The 27,829-nt window shown below is 50.5% G+C and overlaps 1 protein-coding gene across 1 annotated transcript in view; it reads left to right on the top strand.

The window, feature by feature from the left end:
* Positions 1-14,087, top strand: part of Ntf3 (neurotrophin 3) — a 62,791-nt gene extending 48,704 nt beyond the window's left edge. The window contains exon 2 of the mRNA XM_021248138.2: positions 12,984-14,087. Coding sequence (XP_021103797.1) covers positions 12,984-13,778 — 795 coding nt within the window. The 3' untranslated portion in view covers positions 13,779-14,087. The remainder of the gene's footprint in view (positions 1-12,983) is intronic.
* Positions 14,088-27,829: the final 13,742 nt, after the last annotated feature.

Genomic DNA, 27,829 nt, shown 5'->3' with positions numbered 1-27,829 from the left:
TGGCTAGAGAAGCATATGCTCTAAGCAAATCATGTCAAGGCACTGCTCAATTAGCCCCAGTGCTTAAGGAGGGTCTCCTTGCAGCTGTTGGTGGCAGGCAGGCAGCAGCCAGGTGGGAGCAGAGGCAGCAGCTCTAGGGTTCAGAGGCAACCCTGCAGGAATCCGAGAGGGAGCCACCAGGAGAAAAACAGAGCACCCCCCTCCCTGATGCCACCTCTGCTTCCTGGACAGGGGAGCTGGGAGAAATTGGGGAGTTGTTCTGGGAAGAGGTGACCTGGGAAGTGAGCGTGCACAGCTCATGCAGTGACCACATATGGAATGTGTTATCCGGAAGGGCTACAGGCTGAGCAGCTCTTGGGTTTTCGGGGGAGAGTGGGGGAGGGGAGCCTTCTGAAACTCAAGGAGCTTTCTAAACAAAAGGAATTTGAGAAGGGCTGGAGAAATAATGAGAAATGCAAACTTGACCCAGAGTTTCTTTCTATCTTTGGGGCTCCTCCACTGCTGCCTGTCCTCACAAGTTTCCTGCTCTGGGACCCAGCAAGGCCACTACTGCCGAGGGCTATGTCAGCAGGGGCAGCACTGGCGGCCTGGGGGATGAGAGGGACCCAAGAATCAGCTCCTGTGCTAGGGGGACCCCAGCCTGGCTTTAGACTGAGACAGGCCAACCACTGCAAGGGGAAGGGACTCAGGGTGGTTCCCTCTGACTTCTGCTGTATGTGTGGGAAGAAAGTGGTACCTGCCCGGGATTGGGAGATTTGGCCGGGCGGCTCTGTGGGTGCAGGAGAGCCTACTGCCCAGCACTCCTCTCCACTTCTCAGTGTCCCTCCCAATGCACCAGAGACACATAGACCCACACAGACACAAACACACACATGCACACCCGGACATACACACACATGCCGCCAAGTGACAGACACAGCATCACAAGACATATGTTTTTAGACACAGACAACACACCCACACACAGACTTCCACGCACACAGACATCATGCACACATGCTGACATACACACTGCAAACACACATAGACACACACCACACGCTCACACACAAACGATCCCTATTTCCCAGCACCACATGACTGCTGTGAGCGTCCTCCTCTTTCCAGCCTGGGGTGACAGTGCCCCGGGTGTGACTCCCACACACTCTTGGGACAAGGACAAAGGTGATGTGGGACCAGGACCTGTTTCGTGCACACTGTAGCACTGCCGGGAAGCTCTTTGAAAATGACTGCCCACGTTTCATGCTTCCCCGCGACGCCCGGCCCATGGCCCCTCCATGTCCGGAGCACCGCCCTGCCCACTTCCTTGACGGGAGGGGAGAGGGGAGCTAGTGCAGGCTTCAACATGCTTGGAGAGATGGTGGTGGGAGAGGCACTCCTAACTTGAATCTCCCTCTGGAGCTGCAGGGGCAGAGGCTCAGGGGCAGCACTCTCTCCTCTCCTACCCTCCTTTTTCTTCCCGTGGGTTTGTGGCTCAGCTGAAATTACCTCTTTGTATAAGGCCCCTGCTTGTGCCCCTCTCTCTTCTCCCCCTTTCTTTGTCTGCCTCCCTGTCCTCTGTCTCTCTGTCTCTGTCTGTGTCTGTCTGTCTCTCTCTCTCTCTCTCTCTCACGCGCGAGCACATGAGCGTGCACACACACACACACACATATTCTGGAGTCTCGGTGAGCAAAGGGTGACTCCCACCTCTACTCTGTCTCTTTTCATTCAGGACCACAAGTTGCAGAACCTGAGCTGGAGGCCACCTTCAGGCAGTTGACAGCAAGGGACTTCCATGTCCTTTGCGGGTCTGGCTCCAAGTCCTTGTTCGTGCACCAGGAATGACCCTAGGAGCTCATGTTAGATCCATCCTCCGGGAATTTCATTTGGGCTGACTGAGCAAATATAATGAAATGTAGTCATTGCCACTGAAAGACAAAGGACACCTCTAGGCCTCGGTAGTTTTTCCGGTTGTTCGTATTTGGTTATTTTTTGCTGTGTAACAAATCATCCCAAAACGTAGTATCTTAGAGCCACAACTATTTTATCATTTCTCTCAATTGTGTGGGTCAGGAATTAGAGTAGACCTGAGCTGGGGAAATCTTCTGAGCCGTTGGCCCTGACAGAGGTCACCAGGTAGAATTTGGCTGGCAGTCAGGCCGATTTGTGTCATCCAGGTCAACTTCACTTGCTGAATTAGGTCTATGTCAGAGAAGGATGGAAGGCTGGACTGGGCTGATCTGCTCAGGGGCCCCTTTCCAACATGGTGGCCTCTGGCCCCTTAGACTTCCCACACAGCAGCTCAGTGCTCCAAGAACAAGGCCAGAGCCACATGGCCTTTTATGACCTAGCCTTGGAAATTTCATAAAGATGCTTCTGCTGTTGTTGATCAAACCAGGCACAAGCCCACTCCCATGTGAAGAAATAAGACATACATACCTGTGCTACATGGAAGGATTATCTGAAATTAGCAGCCATACTTCAAACTAGCAAACATGCATGCACACAGCATCAGGTCCAAATGTATTTTTGGGCTAGACTTTATGAAGAATTTACCCAAGCTGGGCATGCTGATGCATCCCTTTAATCCAGCACTCTGGGAGGCCAAGGCAGAAAGATTGCAAGTTTAAGCCTAGCCTGGACAATTTAGCAACTTAGTGAGATGCTTTCTCAAGGGAAAAAAAAGGCTGAGGATGTTGCTCAGTGTGAAGGTCCTGGGTTCAAGCCCCAGTACTGGAAATAATAGTAAGTTACCCACTTCTTGCTGTTTGATATATTAAGAGGATCCCTTATGCTTAAGCCTCCTCTGCCCACCTCTGGGGAGTCTCCTGAGGCCAGCATCATGCGACTGCCCCGAGTGACCTCCTCCTGTGTCTGACCAGCCACTGTGGGTCCAGGGCGTGCCTGGGTCATCACAGCAGCTGGCTGGAAAAGAAAGAAACCTTTGGGAAATTGGCATTTTCTAACATCACAAAGGATGGTCCTGGGGGTTTTGAGGAGCAGGAGGTCATGTGGACAGAAGGCCGTCAGGCAGAAGGGGGTCATGTGGAACGATGGCAGGCAGGAAGGAAAACGCACCCCCCCCCCGACATCTCTGCAGACACTTGCGAAAGGAGGAAGGGGCTGCCAGGCCCAGCCAACCCTCTCGGTGCAGCCCTGAACACCAGGGATGTCACATGGCTCCTGTGCCTCCTCCACCCTGGGCAGGTTTCCTTCCGGAGTTTGTACATGTACTGCCTGGTGTGTGGCTCTGGATAAACAGCACAGGATGCTGGAGAGCCGGGTTCTAGTTCTCCCTCTTCTACTAATTCCTCACATTCCTTCCATACTCTTCCCATTATCCAAGAATCTCAGTAGATGACTATGCTAGTTTCTGGCTCCAGAGTTTCCGAGAGACACAGAGAAATAGGGAAGCCTGGAAAATAAGCCTGGTAACCGGGAGCATTTGTTCTGAGGAGGACAGGACTCCGGATTTGCATACAGCAAATGAAGCACTGGATATTCCAGCTAGAGAGAAACTTTGAGATTCTTCAGCTCAAGAATTCTAAACCTAGGATCTGTGGGCTGCTGGCTGGGGCTTTAGAAAGTCTTCAAAGCACTGTGAATTTTTTTTTTTGGCAAAATTTCCCTTTATGTCCACATGTATGTTTTTAGCAGAAAAGTCTTTAGCTTTGATCACATTCTGAAGTGGGTGTGTGATCCAAAAAAAATTAAGGCCGCCCACAGGATGGCATGTAATCCTCAGCCAGGAGTGATAAGTTCTTCCCAGGTGGTATTTAGAAAAGAGAGGGTCGTTTTTACTTTGTTTGTCACCACGAGGAGGGGTGGGGCATGCTGGAGAGTCAGTAGGTAAGGACCTGAGTTGTGTGTATGGGGAACACAACTCAATCATGAAAAATGTGTGGCCACAAATACCAGTAGCACCCTGTTGTAATTGAGTCCTCAAAATAAGCAGTGATTTTCCCACAGCCACAAACTAGTACATGGCAGAGCTGACTTCATTAATAAATTAAAACAGGTGGTGTACACAGAGTCTACATTATTTTGGTTCTCTTCATCAACTACAAATACACTATAATCTATAAAGACCAAGGAATCAGAAATCAATCTTACCTTCAAAACTTTCCCACTTTTGTAAAAAGAATCCCTAGGTTCTTGGTCTTTTTTACCATCAAAAAAGAAAGGAGGAAAAGAATATTTTAAACTAAATATGAGCCTGCTCGCGCATGCTGAATAGTTATGTTTTCCAGCCGCCATAAATCACTGATGCCAGGATTAGGCTGTGAGATGTTCACTTTATATTTCAGCGAGTCTGTCTTCAATCTCTTTCTCTGAAAAAAGGGAAAGAAAGCAATGATCCCAGCATGGGGCTTGCTGCCTGGATTGCTGCAGCAAAGGGACAGGTGCCTTGGACTTGGAATGGATTGGGAGGTATTAAGCAATAGTGGCTCAAAGTTAGGCCCTGGGTGTCACCCAGACAGGGGTTTGAATCCTGACTCTGCCTCTCCACGGATGAGTCATCCTGGGAAAAATGACTTAATCCCTCTGAACCTCAGTTTCCTCAGATGCAAAGTGAGGATAATAATCGTATCTATGAGGATTAATTGAGGTAATCCATGTAAAATATTCTGCAAAGCCTAGCATATGCTGAGGCTCAGTGAATGTTAGCAGTTATTACAAGCGATTATTATGACTTGTGTCTGTGATTAAAGACAGCTTTGGGTTCAGAGGGTTTGTGCCAAAATTGCTTTCAGAGGACAAGCTCTGGGTTGGTTTGAAGTCTTGCCCTGTTGCCCAGAAAAATCACTAGACTGTTTGGGGTTTTAGTCATAATGTTTATTAAGTGCCTGCTGCACACTCCAGTTGGGAGGGGAGATTGATTGCTTTCTGTGTGCACCTCCTGGTACCATTATGTGAGTGGGTGAGAACAGGCTCAGACAGTCACCACATGACAACTCTCGTGCCTCAGTTTCCCTGTCTGTAAAAGTGCTGGGGTGAGCAGAAGGAGCGGAGTGAGACACCTGTGGCCCCGCCATCCTCAGGCAGTGAGGGGTCCAGGAGACGCAAGGCACCCGGACCAGAGCCAGCCACAGACAGAGCCTCCACAGGCTACGGCCTCACCCTGGAGATGGAGAGTGGAACCCAGCCCCAGAGGAGGGGCTGCCGCTGGCCATGCTCCCTGCAGCCAAGTCCTCTGGGGCCAAACCAGGGTGGTCTGTTGATCCCAGCCTTGCTGTTACCACCAGGGTAAATCCACAGAGAGGTCTGGGCATTGTCAGGCCAGCTGTGGTCTTGGTTGTGAAGAAGCACTCAGGGTGTGAACCAAGAGGAAGTCATGCTTTGGGGTTTCCCTATGCTTCCAACTCCAACAAAGCCAGCTTCTTTATTCTGTCCTTTTGAGCTTCATTCTTGGCTGGGTAGACAAGACAGATATCTTTACCATCATCCTCCTTCTTATCTTTGCTTATTATAATTTTTATATTTATTCTAATTATCAAAATCAGGAGCCCCTACCCTGGAATAGTGCAGCTTCCTGCTATGTAGCATTCTGCAGGCAAAGTGCTTGATGCATAAGCCCGGCTCCAACACAAGACACAGGTTTAAAACAAAAGGGTTGATTGAAGAAGTTATTCTCTGAAGCTGAGGTCATTCTTTAGTGCCCCTTGTTTCTCCAGCTGCCTGTACCTGAAGCAATCTTCCTTTGTGTTTGCAAAATGGAGTTACCATAGATGCAGATAGTAATCCCCAAATGAAAATGTTTCACTGTAATCCACCCATCTGCATCACTGTGGTTACCAGGTGTATGTGTGTGTGTGTGTGCTCACTTGTGTGCAAAGTAGCATATAAGTGTGAATGCCTCGAACACCTAAAACTGAGTTCGCTGAATCAGTGCCATCCCAGCCAGTCACTGGCCTGACTCACTCTCTCCGCACTGCTTCCTCATGCACCTCTGGCCACAACATGGGAGTCAGTGGTAGGCTCAGGATAAAGTAAACTTGCATTTCCTGGGACTCGTGTCAGCAAACCGAGCTCCTTTCTGATCCCTCTGCCAAGATGGGGTGAAGCCAAAGGGCTCCTTGGCCTGGGAGTCAGCATCCCACCTGCCTCGGGAGCCGTGGTGCACATTGTTTTGACATGCGCCATACCTTCCATGTCTCACTGCCTTGGGGCCGCAGGAGGGTGTGCTCTGAACAATGTGAAACTCCTCTCCCTGCAGCTGTGCAGAGCCGCCTCCCAGCTCTCTGCCTCCATCAAGGGGCATTCAGCCTTCCTAGAGGATATAGGCCCCCATGTGCTGGGCTCCCTAGTCATTTCATGGCCCCGAGAAAGGCCAGCTCAGTACTTTCTGAGTGAGCTGACCCAGCCCTCTGAGGCTGTTTTATTGTGTGGCATCCTGGAAAGTCAGCATCTCGTGACCCTGGAGGACCTCGCCCTGTCCCAGATCTTGGGGCCAGGGCTCACAGCATCAGTCTGAACCTGAACCCAGTGTTTAAGAGTTAGGTTTTAACAAAAGGAGGCAGTGTAGACTTAGGAGATTTTAAAGAACAGAATAGGAAGCCACTTCCCTGGCTTTCCTCTTATCTGTTGATGCAGACCTGCCCAGAGCTCAGGGGCCAGCAGGTGAGTTCTCCCTAAACACAGGCAGAGATGTGGCTCTTCCTTGTTTGCATCATGCATTTCTTGGGGTTCTTTGTGAATTCAGGGCATGTTCATCTGCATTTTTGGCAACAGTTGCCAGCCTGCTGTCTGATTGTGGCTCTGCACCTCACCCTCTTGATTTACGTCCTGCTTCATAAGATGAGGAGCGTCAGCTGGGCGTGGTGGCACACACCTATAGTTACAGAACCCTGGGCTGCTAAGGAGGGAGAATTGTAAGTTCAAGCCCAACTGGGCAATTTAGAGAGACTCTGTCTCAAATTTAAAAAATAAAATAAAAACTGTTTGGGGACATAGCTCAGTGCAAAGGCCCTGGGTTCAATTCCTAGTTCCACACACAAAAGAAGGAGGAGGAGGGGAAGGGGAAAGACGAGGGGAAGAGGAAGAAGAAGAAGAGGGCGGAGGAGAAGCATATCAGAGTTCCTCCCTGCCCCAGAGGAGCCCTAATAGGCCATTGCAGGGCCAGAGGGGGAAGGCAAAAGGCGCATGGCAGCCCGCAGCCCCATCATGTGTCATGTGCACTCACTTCTCAGCTGCGATTCCCAGCTGCTCCCTCCCGCCTTCCTTTTCTGAGTCTTCCCTCCCTTGCTGGTTTTGGATTCATCTCGCCCCCAGTGGGTTGACCTGTGTGTTTCCAGTTTGAATCAAATCCAGGTTGCCAACTCCCACGGGGGCTGTGGCCTAATTGGTCTGTTCTCACTGGGGTCCATACCACCTTCCCTTCGGGTGTCATGCGTGTGTTTTAATTAATCTGCCATTTCCCCCCTCCTGCTTCGGGGTCATTAATAAAGAGATTAGCCGAAACCAGACCAAGCGCCCGTGGAGATTCAGCTGGATCCCTCTCTCCCGCCTCCCAGCCTTTCATGGCTCTGCACATCTTCATGTGGCCCCACTGACTAATTCTGAGGCTTCGGGATCTGTGACCTGAACAAAGCCAGTGTGAATTAATTTTGCAATTTCAATTTGGGGAACAAGCTCAGCTGGTCTTTTATATGGCCTTTCTTTAATATTTCCCACATTCCTTTCCCTTTTGTCATTCTACTTTAAATCTCTCACTTTCCCACCTCTCTCCCTTTCCACTCCCTAAGCAAGATATTAGGGTTACCGGGCAGGATGGAGTTGTTGGAGCCCTGGCATTAGTCAGAGACCGTGTCAGCCACAGAACATCTCCAGAGACTTAGCTGGACAATGTCCTCTCCAGCCCCAGCCGGAGCGCATTTGCCTTCAGACCATTGAGCCTGCACAAGGGATAATGAAGTCTCTTGAATTTGCCTGTTAAACATTTGACAAATTAAAAAGTGTTTTCACATTTGATTTCCTGACTCCTTTCTGAGGAAAGCTAGAACAGAGCCTTTCTGCTTCCTTTAAAAGTTTCCAGGGCTGGCTGCCCACCCAGATGCGTCCAGTGCACTGTCCCTGCAGCTTGCGCCCTCTGCAGGCAAGGGTGACCTCCGAGGGCATCAGGCCCAGGGGCACAGGAATGGTACCAGGGATCAAACTCGGGGTGAGAACCTTGCGCTTTTGAGGCAGGTGGCGGCACCACTGAGCTAAATCCCTGGCCTGGTTTATTTTCATGAGCTCTTTCCTAGGAGTCTGGGGAGGAGAAACCAGAAGGTGTGGAGACCCTTCGAGGTCCATAGCTTCGTGGGGAGGTGCTGAGGGCAGTCATCCTGGCTCCAGGCTTGGAACTCAAGCTTCCCCTGGAAATAAACTCTCGGGAGAGCAGGAAAGAGAGAGAGAGGTGGCAGAGTATGATCATTAAGAGCGTGGGCCCTGGCACCAGACTGTACTCAAATCCTGGTTCTGCTTATTAGGCGGCTATTTAAGCTGTGAAAATACCTTCCTCGGTGAGGTTGTCATCAGCATCAAAGCTTTCACGTACGTCAGTATACAGACTCCAGCATTTTTGTTCATGATGCCCTCCCTATAACAGGCTAACAGAATCTGCTACACCAAGAAGCAGGAGGCGTCCGGAGGGGCATGATCAGGAGTAGCCCACCGGGTACAGGGAAACGGTCTTGGGAGGCAACCTGGAGCCCAAAGGATGCAGCCGCGTCTCCGTGCATGACAGGACAGACGCAGGTTGCTGTGGACTCAGCTCCTGTACCAGCTCGCTTTTCCATCTCAGCCGCTTTCTTGGATAACCAAAAAGCCCTCTGTGTGTATTGTAAACTGAGCCAAAAAGAGGACTCAGAAACTGCTCTCTTTTGAGTATTTTGAGGGATGGTGAAACCTTGTAGGAATGTTGCTCCAGGGACTGAGAAAACACCATATGTGGGAAAGCATTTCTAAGTGGGGAAAATAGCATGTGCATATTGGTCGGAATCTGGGCAAATGCCGAGCTGGGAAGCGGGCACCGGGGAGATGTAGGAAGGGGTTTTACTGAGGTCTTTAACAGGTCTTTTTCTAATTATAGCCAAGAAGAGCCTGGGGACCATGGCCTGCTTTAGACCCAGGGCCTGTATTTTCTTTGGGAAAAGAAGGCAGAGTTGATTGACTTTCAAAAGCAGGCTTGGCAGAATCCCAGGCAGCTCTCTCGAGCCAGTGAGCGGTGCCTCGGGTGGGCCTTGGTTGTCACGGTGCCCTCTCAATGAGCAGACATTGAAACTCTGCCACCTGTCTGGCCTGTGTGGGGCACCAGGGGATGCAGCCGAACAGGACTCGGTCCCCACCATTGAGGAGGAGACATGTGGGTGATAAGAACAGTACTTGTTTATACCAGGGCCCTACAAAGGGCTGTGAGCTCTAGCACAGAAAGCCACTGCCTCACCTGGCCTGGGACCCACTGACTCAGCCTCCCTGCATCTGTCTCCCACCGCGGGGAAATTTCCTGGGAAGTTCCACCCGAGGAGAGAGGTAGGAAATGAAGCTCACTGAGGAGCACCACCCTGCAGTTCCCCACACTTGCCTTCTTCATGCTCCCTTCTCTGTGCTTCCAACCCCAGCCCTCTGATACTCTTTTCTTCTCCCATCGCCAGTGTGGCCAGTCTGAGGTCCAAGCTCTTGTGAGCGTTTGGGAGGAAGCCTGTGGCCCGGATGCTGGTGCAGGCTGCTGTGAGCCAGATGGAGAGGAGGGAATTCTCCAGATGCAGGGTCCTTGTGCGTGTGCATGCGCAGGTGCAGGCGCGCTGCCCCTCGGGCAGCCACAGAAACTTTAGGTTCACGTTCATCTCACGCCCTTGTAGCACCGCTGCTGTTTGCAGAGCTGACCGTGCATAGGCCACACAGCATCTGCTGAACCTGAGGCACAAGTGTCTCCTGTCACTCGCTGCCATTAATTAGCAACCTGACTTCTCCACCACTCCAAATCTCTATTTCCTGATCTGTGAGATGAAGAGGTTGCCCCAGCTTCAAACTTGTGTGTTTTGGGGAGTTCACTTAGCAACATTTTGGGGTTTGCTTTCTGTGGAAAAAGCTAGATGCTCACCGGAAGCCTGCTGGGCTTCAAAGCAGGCTTGTGTGTGGCTCACTCCCACGGCCAACTGCAGACCATCATGGCAAGCTGTTTGGTTTGATGGTAGAAAGAGCATGGATGCAGAAATGGGCCAGGCCCACACTGGACTGCACCGCGTGGGGAGAGATGCGATATGTGCTGCATAGCCATTTGGAGGGCAGCCTGGGGGCAGGCGAAGGAGGTGCAGGTCTTGGGGCGCTTCACAGGGAAGTCAGCTTGGGCCCCTGGCACTGAAGATGGGACACCTTCAACACGCAAGGTCGCAGAAGTGGGCGAGTGGAAGGCACAGCACGTGCATGGGCTGCTGTAAGCTAACTCAGGTAAATGGGGGTGGACCATGGGGTGCGTGAACACAGCCACTACTGCACCAGTGGGAGGCTAAGGCCAAGCGTGAAGAAGGCCTCTTGCTTCCCTGTGTGGCTCCCTGTATGCAGAAGTTTGGGTTCCTCCTCTATGAGACACTGTACTGGGGTCTGGAAGTTCCCAGACACAGGAGTTAAAGGGCTTTGTCCCCAGCGTGGAGCCACTGGCAGCTCACAGGATCTGCCCAGGTGGGGCCTCGGGAGGCATCTTCAGGGCACCGGGCTGCCTTGGAAAGGGCTTGTGGGACCCGGGTCTCTCCTTTCTTCTCTTTTCCCTCCACTGTGTGTTTCCACTGTGATGTGCCGCCATAGCGCCAAAGCAACAAGATCAAGAGTCATACTCTGAAACCTCTAAGACCATGATCCAAAATAACCCTTTTCTTTTTGTAAGGCAAGTCTCTCGGTATTTGTTATAGTATCAGAAAGCTGACTGACACAAAAAGGAAGGCATCAGATTGTATATGGCTTTTCTACTCATAACCTTTGGGCCCATACTCAGACCACTGCCTACAAAGACTCGTCCTTTTTCATGCTGTGCCCTCCAGCATGGCCCAGCATTCCCCCTCTCAGCTCATCGTTGTGAGTACCTTGCTGACTGATGTGCCACATCCACTCTTACTCTGCTAGGAGGCCCCTGACAAACCGTCCTTGGCTTGTTTCCCTGTGATCAGCTGTGCTGTGTATCCTTACCTTACAGTGGTTGGGCTTAGGGGAGATTTTATAAATTGTTTTGGATAGACCGCTAGACCCTTATTTTATTTTAGCTGTATTGTTTTGGGGGGATGCTTTTCGCTCCCTGAGGCTTTACTTTTTAAGTTCAAGTTTCATTTTGCCAGGCCTGCAACATGGAAGAAAATGCCACTTCTGTGCAGAGTGTGGAAGGGGGAGGCTGATCACCTTGTGGGAACCACTTTCTGGGGATAATGCAGTTCCTCGAGCAATCTCTAGGGGTGGGGAGCCGTACCAGATGCTTTGGCTTTGACCTTGAAGGAGTCAGTTGTCCGGAGAGAGGTTCCCAAGGAAGAGGACAGTCCCCTTAGCACAGAGCCAGGCCAGGAGCCAGGAAGGGGAAGTCCTGGCACAGTCCCTGCACGACTATTGGAGACAAAAGAGCCTGCAGAACTACAGATGAGACAAGGAAAGAGGCTCTGTCTGTGAGTCTGCAGAGCAGGCTGATTTGGTACCGGGAAACAGGGCTGCTTTTCTATTTCTCATGACAGCTTTGTTTATTTCCTATCTGTTTTCCCTCTGGATTTAGTAAAGTCTTTCTGGAAATACCAAAGGTGAGCCAAGGGAAGCATTTTTATTTTCCATGTTTAGGCAGAACTTGAAAGAGGAAATGATGGGCCCCTGGGAGCCAGTGAGGTGGCAGTGATGATAATTAAGAATGAATAACTCAAGGGGACTGCTATGAACCAGGCTTCGGCTTAGGATCACAGGCTTAGCCACCCCTCTCAGCTGCAGTGTCTCCGTCCTGTGCTAACCCTCAGAAAATCTGGGCTCTGCTCCAGTGCAGGGGACCAGCAGAGAAGGTGTCTGGAGATCAGCTCTGTAATCCCACAAGGACTCAACAGGAGCCCTGTGTTGAGGTTCTACTATGGCAACAGGAGCAGAGTGCTGATGGATTCGAGTGCCACTTAAGCAAGGAGATAGTAGGATTAGAAATAGAATCACTAAAAGAAGCATTTTGTAATGGAAACTTTAAAAAATCCAGAGGGGGGTGGATGGACCCACAGTGCTCTTGCTATTGTAACCTGTTAAGTTGAGCTGGGTTTGTTGCCTGTCCATCGCCTGCAGGTAGTGACCATCTCTGCAAGGCTGCCATTAGGAGAACAGGGTCTCTGGGGGTGATCAGATCAGTGGGGCGGCCTGGTGGTGATGTCTATCTATCTGAGAGCTTGGCACGGCACCCTGAGAGGCAGGCTGCCTCAAAGCGTGGGAAGTGGCCCTGCATGTTCATTTACAACAGCAGGAGAACAGACTCTGCCAGGCTTGCTACCAAAGCATAGGGACAGCTGATGCAGATCCCAGCCTCGGTGTGTTCTTCAGAAGACTCAGGGCTGGGGCTGGGGCTGGGGCTGGGGGGCAATAGAATTATTTTTCTTGAGACAGACTGAATGCTGTTCTGCTGCTAAAGGAATGTAACTACGCACTTATATTCCTCAGGCTGAGGCTTCATAGTTGGCCAAGATAGAGTGGATTCGTCTTTCTGGCCTCCAGAAGTGGTTAAAGTGTCGGGACATCATCCACACACCCTCAAAGGCTGCTGGGTAAGGCAGACAGCGAATCCGAGTGCAGCTGGTCCTGTCTGTCCATGGAAGATAGCAGATTCACAGACCTGGGTGTGTCCCAGCATGGGTGTGGCCCAAGGCTGGGGGCTGTAAATAGCCCCTTCTGAATGTGCAGAGAGGAACCTGTGCCCTACCTGGCATGGTGGCACCCTCTCTCTTTAGCCACCTCAGGGATTCTGACCAGGAATGCAGGGTCTCAGCTGCCACAGCCTGCTGTTAACGCCTGTGTTTCCTTTTCAGATCTTACAGGTGAACAAGGTGATGTCCATCTTGTTTTATGTGATATTTCTCGCTTATCTCCGTGGCATCCAAGGTAACAACATGGATCAAAGGAGTTTGCCGGAAGACTCACTGAATTCCCTGATTATTAAGCTGATTCAGGCAGATATTTTGAAAAACAAGCTCTCCAAGCAGATGGTGGACATTAAGGAAAATTACCAGAGCACCCTGCTGAAAGCAGAGGCCCCCGGCGGGCCAGAGCAGGGGGAGCCCGCCAGGTCCGAATTCCAGCCCATGATTGCAACGGACACAGAACTGCTGAGGCGCCAGAGACGCTACAACTCCCCTCGGGTCCTGCTGAGCCCCAGCACCCCCTTGGAGCCCCCACCCTTGTATCTCATGGAGGACTATGTGGGCAACCCCTCGGTGGCCAACAGAACGTCTCGGCGGAAACGGTATGCGGAGCATAAGAGCCACCGAGGGGAGTACTCGGTGTGTGACAGTGAGAGTCTGTGGGTGACAGACAAGTCATCTGCCATCGACATTCGGGGACACCAAGTCACGGTGCTGGGGGAGATCAAAACCGGCAACTCTCCCGTCAAACAATATTTTTACGAAACAAGATGTAAAGAAGCCAGGCCAGTCAAAAACGGTTGCAGGGGCATTGATGACAAACACTGGAACTCTCAGTGCAAAACGTCCCAGACCTACGTCCGGGCACTGACTTCAGAAAACAACAAACTCGTAGGCTGGCGCTGGATCCGCATAGACACTTCCTGTGTGTGTGCCTTGTCGAGGAAAATCGGAAGAACATGAATCGGCGTCTCTCCCCGCATATAAATTATTACTTTAAATTATATGATATGCATGTAGCATATAAATGTTTATATTGTTTTTATATATTATAAGTTGACCTTTATTTATTAAACTTCAGCAACCCTACAGTATATAAGCTTTTTTCTCAATAAAATCAGTGTGCTTGCCTCCCCTCAGGCCTCTGCCGTCTGTTAACCTTGTTTTGTGATCCGGCTCTCAGGAGCCAACCTGTAAAATCTGTGTACACCAGTATTTTGCATTCAGTATTGTCAAGGACATGGCTGTCATTTCAGTAAACTTGTTAAAATCAGATGATGTCAGAGTTGTGTATAAACACAGTTATATCCGCTTTCCTGTGTATTCCGTATTAGCTTAGCCAATTATGTTATGGCATCCACCAAAAATCATTCCCCGTAGCTTGGAGCTGAACATTTAATCCTGGCCAGCAAGTGCACAATCAGGTCCTCGTTTGACCTTCTCTGCTCTTGATCATGCCAATTAGAGTTAGGATTTACTCCAGTGAAAGCAAGCCTGGGCATCTTACTTTAGGAAGTTTCTTTTCAGCACATTTGTTGTTTGGGCATTAAGTGTCGGATCTGTCTATCTCTCTCTTCCCCCTTTGGTTTTGTTCTGCTTTTGATAAGTAGTTTTCATCCTTTTAGAAACACAGGGAAAATTATCCAAGTGTTCATTGCAATACTTTCTTTTTTTGTTGTTTTATTTTGTGGAGCAAGGAATCTTGCTGTAGCAGAATAGTTGTGTGGCTACCTGGAATCAAACTGAAATGGCTCATGAATAATCTATACACAGAACATAAATTTAGTCCCTCCCAGCCCACAGTTCAAAGTCAGACATGGTTTCAAATTCCCACTCCTTCTCTGGGACCTTGTCCAGGCTGTGAAGGCTCTGGGAGCCTGGGTTTCTGATGGAACCACCAGCGTGAATCTTCCGGCACAGAGCAGGCATCCGAGGGCTCCTTGCCCCTTCTTCCCCTTCCTCTGGTCCTTTCCCAGGTATTGTGCCCCATCTTGGTGCCAATGTTGGTTAATTCTTTAGCCTGAGATGTAGAAGATCCTAGTGGAAGGGACCTTTCCAGTGCCCACCATGTCCCGTGAGGTCCACACTGCCAAGGGGTCACTGTGGTGATATGGTAGCCTCTCCTGTCCAGGAAGGATGAAGGGGACAGAAGTGGTGTCTCCCAAGGTGCCAGGAAGCAGTTCATCCTTTGGTGCTGGAGAAGGAGAACTCCCACCTCCCACCTGTCAAAGATGCATGCCGTCCACTCACCCACCATGGGAGCTGCTGTCACTCCCCTGAAGCCTTCCCCGGCCTGATGTGGATTGCCCTGCCTTTATTTAAGGCCCATGTGTGCTTTCTCTCCCCTGAACCTCCCATACCCAATACAGAACATGGGTGGGTTCTTTACATGACATGAGCAATTGAAACAGACACAGCAAAAAGTCGTGGCTTCGGTGCTTTGGTGACAAGCACAGTACTCTGAACTCCATTCTGCTTGCCTGGTATGCAGGAGCAGGAAATGAGGGGCCACCACGTCCAGGCTAGGGATGGTGATTTCAAACTTTGCCACCATTATTTGTTGCAAATTCTCTGATGGAGGCACTTGTCAGCAAAACCAAAGCCAAACTAAAGTTTACAAGTGAGGAAACTTGAGGCTTGTGGGTTTAACTTAGCTGTGGTCATTTAGCAAAGAATGGACAGAGTGGAGATTTAGATCCAGGTTAGGTGACAACATGGTCTCCATCGTTTGTCACTCCTCTCTCTCCCTTCCGCTTGGCAGCCTTCCATCTAGAGGGAACCTTGCAGTCCTAGAGGAATGAAAAGTGTTGTTCTCTGCATGGCTTTCTAGCTACTGTGTGGCTAGGCTGACAGCAAGGACAGCTGGTTGGACAGTGAGAGTCTGAGGACCAGCCAAGACCAGTTCTCAGGAACTCATCACTGGAAAGTGGCCAAGAAACCTCTCCCTGGACTTCCAGGGACAATAGCACCCCGCGGCTGAAGGACTGAGGGCACCCATGAAGCCAGCGCTGCACGGGCACGAGTAGTCTCTGGGTACAAAGACCTGGAGTCCTGGTGAACACCGATTCCAGGAGGCTGGGGTGAGCCACTGGAGAACTGCTCGCCAAAGGCCTTTCCTTCTGCCCTCAGGGCCTGGTGTTGAGAGGCTGTGGGTCCTCTTCTGGACCTTTGATGCTCATGGCTTGTCCAGAGGGTCTGGGGGGACCAGGAGTTGGGCTGGGGTGACAGAAGCCCCAGATCTCAGCCTTGAAAGATAAAGACCTTTGGCAGCAGGGGGATCCTAGGCCTGCCTTCAACATGAGGAGTCTCCCAGCAAGTCCAGAGCAAGCCTAGAGCCATCTGCTTTGGGCAAGTGCAGCTCAGGGCAGACAGTGACCTGGGGATGAGACAAAAATATTCCAGAAGGAGATCTGAGCTGCAAGCTGCCCGACAGCTCGGCCTCTTCCATTTGGGGTGGTATGACAACAGAGAAGCCCCATGTCAATGTCTGTACTGGCTTGAAACAGCTCAAGTGCTGCCAGAGCCAACACGACAGGCTCCTCGAGGTGCAGCAGAGGTATCTCTCCGTCCAGGGCATGCTGTTGCCATTGTAATAGGCTGACGAATAAACCCATCCCTTGACAGCAGGGCCTTGGAGAGCCAATGTCTGGATCCTGAGAAAGGCGATGCTCTGCTGTACATATCCTTATACCCCACGTATCCCCCAGAGGTGTTAGAGTGTGAGGAACTTGACTGGATAGGAGAAAACGGGGCGTGGGCCAGCCGTGTTGCCATAGCTGTGTGACCTCAGCTGCCTCCCTTACCCTCCCGGGACATCCTGAGATTCTGGATGAAAGGGGAGCATCTGGACCCTAATAGATGCTGAGGAGAAAAGCCCCGCTGGCCACTGGTGTGGCTTCTTTCTGCTTTGTTATCGCTGAGATCCCAATGCCCCTTTCCAACTGTGAACTTGAACAAGTGACTCGTTGTGCCTTTGTTTACTTGTCCATAAGGGGGTGATGCCTTGTCCACAAGACAGTTTTGAGATGCAATGACAGCATCTATTTCTTGGAACATAGGAGGTAATACTCCCTTGAGTCTTACTGCTGGTGATGGTGGTGATTAGCTTTCAGTGGGGTTTGCATGAGTCTCATTCTGAAATTCTAGTAGAAATCGCCAAGCTCTGTGGTAGAGGATTTTTCCTAATTGAAGTATAACTATCACCTAGCCTGTGGAAGTTGTATCTTAAAGGCCATTTCCTTCCCACAGGATTCTGACCAAACCACTGGCCCAGTCCTGCTAACAGGCCTGTAATGCTTCTCTATTGACTTGCCAGGAAACGTAGTTCTAAATCCTTCCATACAGTGAAACTTAATATTTTGCTAGCAATTCTGCATATATGTTCTTCTGAAGTATGTGTGTGTGTTTTCTTTTTATAACAATATTGTTCTCTCTCTCTCTCTCTCTCTCTCTCTCTCTCTCTCTCTCTGAGTTACTATTTTAGGGCTTGGCGTTTTTGAAGATTTTTCCACGTCCCCTTTCCTCCATGTACAAGTACATGTGTGTTTGTGTGTGCTTTATGGTTCATTGAGTCCATGTAAAATCCTCCACTGAGGCTCAGAGAGACTATCTGCATTTATTTTATCCCCTCTGAACATGTGCTCAAGAATGAATTCTGTGCAGTCAGTTTATGGCTACCTGGAGAACCTGCCTCGCTTCACCAGGAAGATGCATCCCCGGCCTTCAGACTCTGATGGGCCTGGGTGTGCAAAACCTATGCTAGGTCTGCAGTCAGGCCTAGCTTTGCCCCACCAGCTGAAGCTCTGTCCAGCCAAGTCGTGGGCCCTGCCTCTGAAGCCTGGGAACAGCCAGCAGCCCGTCTACCCCTCTGTCTGCAGCCCTGTGCTGTGTTCCACAGACCCAAGATCAGCCAGTCCCTGGAGTCAACTGGAACCTTCTCCAGTAGAAGACTCTCCCTCAGGATCCTGCCCTGAACCTAGGGAGACCCAGACACCTCAGCATGCCCTTCTCAGGCTGCAGTGGGCAAGTGGGCTGCTGAACAGGGACATGGGGTTCACACATTGGAATGAAAATGCCACTGAGTTGGCCTGAACCCCTGAGTTTTCATTTGGTTCTGGTTGAAAGTTTTGTCTGTTTTAGAAGAGTAGAGCTGCAGAGCAGGTCAGAAGCCTCTGAGGGACTGTGGGATTGTTTCCTCCATCCTTGGTCTCCCTGGTCGCAGGGTGTGAGGGCTGACGAATCCTGCACAGATGAGCCTGTGGTGGGGCCTGTGGTGGGAGGAGCAAGCAGGCAGAGAAGAGAAGGGCCCAAAGTTATGAGAAGCCTTTTCTTAGACTGGCTACCACTGATGAGTCTGGCTGGGTTGAATTGTAGATCTCTGCAGGGACATTGCCAGTTAGATTATAGAAGCATCTGTGGCAAGAAAACATTGAAGTTTATTGGGACTTGTGAGCCACAGCCTAGTGGATTAGATGGCTCTTTATGGGGGTGGGGGTGAGGGGGTTGCTTTGATATCCTACCCATTGATGTACTGCATTTTTTAAAGGAAAGGTAATGCTTGAAAAAGAATGCTCCTGAACACAAGCTTAACCTTTAGGAGACTGAACTGGTAGCCAGCTGGGGAGCATATGGAAAATGAACATTCTTGAGGCTAGAAAACAGGCGGTTCAGGGTGGAAAATTAACAAACAGAAAAGACATCAGGCCAAGTTCACCAGCCAAAACAGAAGTTGCTGGAGCTGTGGGCCTTCCAGCTCGGTAAGAAAGTGTTACCAACTGGTGCCGGGGCTTGAGGGTTGAAGACAATGTGGAACCAAAGAATTATTAATAATGATAACAGTGATGATTTACTGGTTTCTTCTTTCATGTTAGGCCCTGTGTATGCATCTGGTTGGATTGCCAAGCCAACCTGGGTAATTCTAACCCTTTTGTGAGGTACAGACGTTGCTGGAAAGAAGTAACCACCCCAAAGCACACAGCGGGGAAGGGAAGGGCCCAGCTGGAGGCCTGGCTTGGAAGCATGTGCTGGACAGTCATGGAGTGGATGCCAAGTGCTTCCGCGCCCCTGAACACTGAATTTCAATGGAATAGGGAGTAGGGAGGGTGGTGTGCATCAGAGCTAATACAGTAGGGAGTTGAGAGTTGTTTTACCCAAGGGAAATGGCAGAGCCGGTAGCAGCACCTCAATGCTACAAGGCTTTTCAGTTAAGGTGGAAGAGGCCTGGGCCTCCCATGTCATTGCTTCTGCCCTCTGCCTAACAACATAAGCATCACTGGACCAGGGAGAAGGGGGCTGTTGCTTCTGCATGGAGCGTAAGTATTGGCACTTTCCCTGTAGTATCTTTGCCAAGAGATAGAAAGACAGGAATTTCAAATTTGGACATGTACTTTGAGATCCAATAATCCATCTTGCCTTATAAAGCAGAATTCTATTTTTACTCATTCTGTATTTTCAAAAAATCACTGAATGCCTGCTAGGTGTTGGGCCCTCTGTCCAGCTCGGTGGACTGAGTACAGGAGGTGTCATCCTCCTGCAAGAGCAGGGAATGCACAGGATGGCCTCAGGGTGTGGCAGCCAGGCCTATCCTCGGCCATTTCCACACCTCGTGCTGGCACCTCCTCTGGGAACAACCTTAGCTCCGGCCGAAGCCAAATCTACAGATAAAAGGAGTTGCTACTAGGTTGTCCAAAGGGGTCCATGAACCCAGAAAATGAGGAACGAAATGCTGCCCGGGACAGTCAGGGAAGCTTCATTGAGGAGGTGGCCTGTAAGCTGGCCTCAACAGATGAGTTAGAGTCAAAAGGAGAGGAGGACAAGAATGGCCTATAAAACTGCAGATCAAGACGGGATCTAACATAGCGAAAGCACAGGGTCTATTAAAAGAACCTTAGCACCGTGGAAAGCTGGAGAGAGAAGTCAAGATTGACTAATTCACACCAGGGCGGAGGGGGCACTGTGAGGCTTGGAGTTGATTGTGTGGGTGCTCCTAGCTTCAGCTTCTATCAGGATCACCCAGAGGACTTGTTATGACTGATTACTGGGCTGTCCTGTGTTTCTGATTCATTAGTTCTGGGGTGGGGTGGGAGGATTTGCATTTCTACATTCTCGGGTGATGCTGCTATGCAAGACAAGAATCATTAAGCAATGAGAATTCCACAAGGACTTTTCCACATTTTGGTTGTTTATCTCATGGAGATAATTCAGTGGCTGCACAGACGATGGACCGACCAGAGACAGAGTCCTGGCCTGACCAGTACTATGTGATGCAGGTGAAGGCCAGACAGAGGGGAAGGCGGTCAGTGTAGGGGGCATTCCAGAGGAGACAAGAATTTCTGAGATGCAGTCAACAAGATTTGGCAAACAATTGGATGTGGAAGTTGAACGAGGAAAGCAGCAGGAGGACCACAGCATTGCCGGTGTGTAACAGTTCTAAGTCAAATTCACAAAGACAAAGGATCCGTCCCTTATCGGGTTGAGGTGCCCATGGGAAATCAAGGTAAGGGTAAGGTGGGGCCTCTGCCAAGAAATGAAGAACAGATGAGCTCCTGAGATGGGGCCCCCACCATGGCATTAGTGGCTTTATAAGAAAAGGAAGAGACATGAGCTCTGTCCCACCACGTTACAACTCAAGGTGATCTCTCCAGAGGTCGGGGCCATGCTCCTGGGATGCTTAGCCTCTAAATGGCCTTGGGTGCTTTGTTATAACAGCAGAAAGCAGACAAAAACAAAAACTGACATCTAAAGATCCTGGTCCAAGAAGTTACCATGACTATTTTCTGGGTTAGGGTTTTCCCAGTGGTTGATCAATTAGGGAAATAAGATTCCTCCCTCTCCCTCAGGAAAACCCTGGAAGAGACAAACACCTTTCTGCTGTGGAATTTGGAGGCAGGTGCCCCACGCCCTGACTCTCCCTTTCTCCTTGGCTCCCTTCAGCTGATTTAAGCCTACTCTGCTTTCAGGTCTCAATTTTAAAATTCCTTTTCCTCAGGGGACCTCTCCTGACATCTCTTCTTGAGTTACTTATCAAACCCTGCTTCCTCTCCATTTTATACCCTCATGGGATGCAGGGGTTTATTCCACACAACACAGCCAGAGTTACAGATGCGTGGCTCTCTGTGTGATTCTCCTTTACTGTGTCGCCCCATTTGGCCATGGTCAGCAGACGGCAGTGAGTCACGCCAGCTGAGTCAGGGCTTCTTTCACACCATGTACGCAGCACCTGCACTATCAGGAGGCACTCAATCGATATCCACTACACAAACAAAGCAGTAGATCCCCTGCATAAACCAGGATTACAGCAGGAAGAGGACCCAGGGCAAAGCTCAAGGAGAATGGATTAGGAAGGAAGAGTGCGTTCCTGTTACTTAGACATCTGTGATGAGTTGGGGATAGCAACAGGCTCAACAGTATAGAATCCTAATGTCCTGTGTGGTCCAGAGATTTGAGACTTTATTATTCCATGGGCAAAATGTTGAACTGGAAGACAACAACTTTTAAATACAGTTAAGGGGAAAAAACACCACAAGGCTGTAAACCAGGCTCTTCTTACACTTCTGAGAGAAAGGATCTTATGTGTTGATTTAGCAATCGCTCAGCCACTCAGCGACGCGTCCACTCCACAGTTGAGGACTCAGCCCTAGACTCTCTCCTAGGTGTAGAGCAATGGCGAACACGGGCAGATGAGGCTTACACCTTTATGGAGTGTACTGTTGAGAGGCTGTGCGGGAAAAATACATAAACATGTGACTCGTAGATTAGGTACGGATGGAAGAAATACAGCACAGTAAAGGGAGAGAGCAGCGAGCAGTTGGGAGGTGACGGGTGTTATGCAAAATTGTGTTTTCATGGTCCAAATGCTTGCTGCTGTGAAATTCAAGGCATGAAACGTCAGGGTGCCTCAGGGAAGTCATACATTTTTATACACTGAGCAATTAATGATCCTAATTAAGGGATAGGATCTTTGACAAAAATCAAAATGTGAGCTTTGGCAGTAGAAGTACAAACAGGGCCTAATTCATGAGTCACCTCTTCATTCTTCAGCTCAGGGTGAAGCTTTATTCAGACCCTAGACACCTCATTCTGCCCAGAGTGGAGGCAGCGTTATGGGTGGCGTTGCTGTCCTCTGGGACCAGTTACCCCGTCAAACTTGTTCTGTTCCCGGAAACTCAGTACAGCCCTCGCTAGCCTGCAGGGTGGCCCTGTGGGGCCCCAAGACAGGCAGTGGGCAGGCCATTCCCCCCAAATCCCTGCGCCTTGGGCTCCTACTGGCAGCTCCCCAGCTTGAGAGGTGGGGCAGTTTGCCCATCCAGGGCTGGGTTTCTGCCTGGCCACCCTGAGGGAACTTTCTTTTCTTCTAAAGCATGCCTCCCAAAAACTACTTGAGACCGTGGTTGAGTCATTTGTCCTTCACACCCCTCAGTTTTCCTTCCTGAAAAAGTGGACCTCCAGATTTCTGATTCACTTATCTTGGGGTAACCCAGACTCCTTTAGGAATGGATGAGAGGCATGAGAGCTTTGAGATTGTGCAGAAAGGACAGTCAAGCTAACAGACTCCGAGACGCACAGAAAGGCCCCTGGCACTGTGTTCAGTCCCATCCTAGCAAGCCAGAGAAATCAGGCAGCCCAGCCAACACCACAGCTGACACAGGGCAGAGCTGGGTGAAACCCAGAGCCTCTGCCATCCAGTCCAAAACTCTCTCCACCAGCCCACTCTGCCTGCCTCCAGAGGGCCAGCATCGAGCTCTGCAGGCCCCACCAGACCTCACCCCGCAAGCACTTCTGCATCCCCAAGACTTCTCCACGGTCTGTCCCTGGCTCCACACCCTCCAGAAGGCGTCCCCAAAGTTGGAAATGTGGTGCACTGGCCAGAGTCACGCAGGATCCAGCCCATGCCCCATGGCTCCTAATCCCGCCACTTGGAACAACTTCCCAGTGTCAAGTCTCCTGTGAAACAGGGATGACACCACCTCCGGGGTGATGGCGAAAGTGTTTGTAACCACAACAGACAGCATGGACACCCGTGGACATCTGTAGGATGCATGTGTCCTCTGGGGCCTCTTCTGGATCTTTCTTGAGTTTTGCATTATAGGGAATTTCTGAGGCTCTAAGGGAAGGCCCAGGACAGCCAGAGAAGTTGGAGGCCACCACTGGTCAGCGGTCATTGGGGATTTTAATTGTTGTTCCCGCTGGACCAACTCCTTCCCGCCTGTACCTTCCCGCCTGCACCAACCCTCCTGACCCACAGGGACCCCATCAGGATGCATGGACTGGGCTCTCGCCCCTCGCTCGGCATCCAGGAGCTCCTAGTGACATCAATCCCACTGTAGGGATGGGACACAGCAGCCGCATCCAGAGGCCGGACCTACACAGGGTCCTGCTGCCCTCTGTCACCTTCACTGCCAGGGAAGAGCTTTCTCTTACCTAAATCCCCACACTGCAGACCAAGCCATTTCTCCTGCAGCTTTGGATTTTTAAGTCCAGGTTAAATCTGTCTGTTTTCTTGAACTCTTGGAAAAATACACTCTGTTCCTAAAGCACAACACCAAATGGAGTGGGGTGGGGAGCAGAGGACCCCTGATTCCTACGGGTTTGGTTTCTTTGGCAACATCTGCCTCCATCCCCCTTGGATTCAGGCTGTCCCTGCTGCTGAGGCCTGGGAATATGGGGTGCAGGGAGGGAACCACTGCTGTTCTGTTCCTTTCAGTTCAGCTTCGAAGTGCCAGATTCACCAAGGAGCCCATTCTGTGCAGCCCCTGCTTAAAACTGGGCCAGCTGTTGCCACTGAAGTCTTGTCATTTGATGGCCACCCTCAGACCTTGTCTTATCCTTGTCACTGCTGCAGGACAGCAGGGCTGGGAGAGATGCGATATAGACAAGTAAGCGCCTGCTGTGTCCAGCCACAGCAACAACAGTGAGTCATAGAACCCCCGGTCCCACTGCAGGATCTCAGCTGAGTCGACAGCCTCAGGCCATGTCAGTCTCACTCACCCCCTAGACACCTGCTCTGTGTCAGACCCTTTGTCCGCCCCCTGGGAATACAGATTACACAGTCTCCTAGAAGGACAGACATGGGGGATCAATGCTTCCATTGCTCCGTGCTTGGGCACCACGGCTTGCTATTAGAGCAATAAGGAGTTCTTTGCCTCACTTGAGTAGGAGATGGGAGGGGAAGCCTTCCTGGGCAGATGATGTCTTCAGGGAAGCAGGACAGTGTATCCCAAGAGGTTTGTGTTGTTGGAGGGCAAGGAACAGAGGAGGTCACCCCTGTGCCACTCTAGCCAGTGTGGATGTGGCCCACAGGAAGGGGCATCCCGGAATGGTCATTAATGGATGGGTCACCTAGGCCCAGGGCTCCCCTGTCAGGAAGGGCTCTGAGTGTCCTCTCCCTACCCAGGATGCTCTGGAAGTGGCCAAGCAGAGCCAGCCCTGCCTGGAGACAGATGAGCAGAAGTGGCCAGCCTTATGGCGGCTCCAGCCTGGATCCAGGAATGCGCTGCTACTCAGCCTCTGCAGAACAGACACTGAAGGGGGAGACCTGAACATGCATACCCACAGGTTAAAACCAGGTTGGGAGATGGTCAGCGCAAGTAGTGGTGGTGGCAGTGGTTTCGTTGCTAAACCTCCTCATTGGGGTTCGACCCATCACTCAGCACCACCCTGACTATTCACTGCCTCTCCTGCCCTGGCGGGAGGGCCAGCTCCTGTCCCTGCCCCTTCTAGTCTCTTGCAGCTGGAAATCCAGATGCTGGGTCCTGGTCCCAGGATAGCAGAATCCACACTGCTTCCTCTCCCTCTTATCCTGTCATGTTTCCTCCTGAACTTTTGACACAGATCCTGCTTCATGTCAGCATGACTCTCGGGGCAGGTCTTACAGTCTCTCTTGGCCTCTGGGAGCCACAAGCTGCCCCGTAGCCCGCTTCTCACCAGGCAGATGAGCAAGGCTGTAATTCCTAAGGATGAAGGAAGACAGCCAGCATGGGCCTGGGGCTCCAGGAGCACAAGGCTTCTTGCTGCTCCTGCCATTGCTCTGCCTCGAGATGCTGCTGACAAGTAGGGCAGGACTCACCCCAACCTGCAGGATGCAGGAGGCCCACAGTGGAGCTCGCTTTCCTTTCTCCCCATCTGGCCTTGGAAAGGAGCTGACAGAGAACCTCCCCCAGGTAGGAATTCTCCCCAGCTGTCACTTTCATCAGGCCCGGCCCAGTGGTTTCCAGAGCTCCCTACTGCCCACAGTCCAAGACTCTTGGCTGGCGCTGGGGCCACTGATAGTGCAGCACCAGACCCTCTCCGGGCTGTTTCTGTGTCACTGACACCAAACATAGTCTCACTGATTTTCTCACTAATCTCAGGTGATTTCTCACACCTGATTTGTACATGCATGCCACCAAGATTTGATGTGGACAGATTTCCACCTCTGTGGGTCTCTTCCTGACTTTTTCCTTCATGTATGTGTACAATGGCCTGTCCTCGCTCTGGCTCCCAATGATGCCAGAAACACATGGAAAACTGGCTCCCGAGATTGCAACTCCCTTTGACAGACAGGATGCTGAACTCTGCAGACAGGCACTGACTGCCCACAGTCACAGCTGGCAACAAGAGTTGGTCCTTTGACACCTGTGCCTGACCTCCGAGCTCAGGGCTCAGGCATCTGCTGTGACTCTTCCTTCACTTCTGGGAGGGAAAGAATTCCAGCCCACACATCATTCGGACCTGGCTCTGACGAAGTGTCCTGGCACATGCTGATCCTCCTTCCAGGGCGCTTTTCTTCCACTACGTCTAAGGGAGAATTTTCTGAGCTCAGTTGCCCTGCAATCAAGCTGGGTCAACTCCACTCCTCAAGACCAGCTCCCATGTAAAATCCAAACATGGGCCCCTTGCTCATAAAGGATAAAGAAACTAAAAGTGGCCTGACAACAAAACATTAAGCCCCGAGCATGTGTGAAAAGGTTATAAACTTCAGCATAGGTAATTTCAAGAACAAAAGTCATACTCCTATTTAGATCCAGATTTTCCAGTTCTTAAAAAATTTTTTTAAATTTATAATTCCTCTCCAAACAAATAAATGATTGAATACTATCATGCCTTGTATCCTCCCAGATTCATAAGTTGAATCCCTAGCCCCAGTATCTCAGAAAATGACTGTATTTGGAGACAGGGCCTTTCAGGGGATAACTGAGTGAAAATGAAGCCTTTAGTTGATTTGGGCCCTCATAAGAAAGAAGAGGTAAGGAGGGAGAGAGAGAGAGAGGCCTTGCAGAGACTCTGGGAGAAGACAGTCACCTTCAACACCTTCAAGCCAAGGATAGCTGGACCTGATCTTCACCCTTAGGAGACACCGAGGTCCCAACTTCCACCCCTCAGAACCACGAAACAACAAATTCCTGTTTTGAGCCATCCAGCCTACAGTGCTTGGTGAGGCTGCCCCAGCAAATGAGTAAAAATACTTTCAGGGAAAAACATCAGTTACAGCAAATTACAAACTTTAAGAGCTGATGGTACCAGAAAAAATTAGAAATACAGAAAAATAACATAATATACATCCTTTCATGAACTACATGGCCACACGTCTGTATCACTTTATTTCCTATATCTCTTTGGCTGTGTATTCCTCATACATGATAATAGTTTTAGAATATTATCTTCTGTTGGGCAAAGAGAAAGATAATCCAGCTTGTCTCTTAACATGCTTGATCAAGTGTTTTATTTTTTTGATCCTGAGCGGTTTGTGGTTAACAACTTATCATGCACATTTTTAGAATTGTTACAAAATTTAGGAAAACCTCCATCAAGGCTCTTCCACATCGAAGCTCAAAAATGTGGAACTGTGTCCATTGTTTAATGTAGTGATTTAATTTAGGTGCTCCAGGAACTGCTGCTCCTCCTTACCAGTTGCCCGTCATGTTCTCAGCACAAAGTTCTGTTGTCTTTGTTGATGTGAGTGCTTAATGTTGTCAGTCTTCCCAATGTGAACAATATAATCCAGTCCTCTTTTTAAATGATCTAATAATTCAAGCATCTAGACAGTCCTTCTATGAGACCTGTCATTTCTATAGGAAATTTGTCTCATCCTCTTAATGAACTAATTCTTTCTGCGTGATCCGAAATTTCTTGGCTGCAATTTCCTTCTTGAGGTCAGAATAATTTTAATCTCATTTTCACAATGTAGAAGAAAGGAGCTGAAAGAGCTGGAGCCTGAGACTGAAGCTTCATTAGCATTGTGTGTGCCAGCCCTGGCCCCAGCTGGAGGCTGGGTCTTGAAGAACTGAACCCACAGAGCTCAAAGCTGTGCGCCTCCTTTTCCCCAGCACGCAGCATCCACTCTTCACACCCAGGTCACAGCAAAATCCCATGAGCGCAGAACGCAGCAGTGCACATTTTCTGTGATTGTGTGCAGAGAAGGAGAAACAGTTCCCTGAACCAAAGTGAAATAGGTGCTGGGCCACTGTCGATTCGTCAGGCTTCCAAATCCACTGATTCTGAGCAGGAGGGTCATTCAGCCTCTTGCCCGGCAAATTAGCCTTGAAGGGCCGTTTCTCCACCGTCTGTTCCCTGAGGAACCCCTGAACTCCCCTGGGTAGGAGCAGTGTTGTTAGTGGTGGCACCAAGGACTTCCCTTGCCCCGGTGGCTGTGTGTGGGCCCTGGAGCCACAGCGAGGATGCGACACTGCCCTGCCCATAGGAGCTGAGTGCCGAGGGAACTCCCAGCTCTTTCCTTCCTTCATCTGTCACGTGGAGGGCCAGCGCCTCAGCACTCAGGGCAGCTGGGACCTTCAAGGAGCTGCCACAGACACCGCGCTGAGTAAAGAGCCTCGCCTGCGGCTTCGTACGCGCCCACTGCAGAACCACGGCTGTGTCTATCAAGGGTCTCATCAAGGCCACCAGGGGGGTCAGTGGGTGGGTGTGCGTGGAAGGCTCTGTCCTCCTGCCTGTGTCCCCCAAGTCCTTCCCTCGGGGCTTCGAAGGGAGCTCCTGCTAATCCTCTCTCCTGGGGACACCACAAGCCTCTCCCGTGTCCC

Source organism: Heterocephalus glaber, unplaced genomic scaffold (assembly GCF_053883595.1).
Source record: "Heterocephalus glaber isolate CG9 unplaced genomic scaffold, H.glaber_assembly_v1.0 deba00001444, whole genome shotgun sequence".
Taxonomy (NCBI): Eukaryota; Metazoa; Chordata; class Mammalia; order Rodentia; family Bathyergidae; genus Heterocephalus; species Heterocephalus glaber.
The sequence above is the reverse complement of the archived record's forward strand: the minus strand, read 5'-3'. Positions and strand labels throughout refer to the sequence as shown.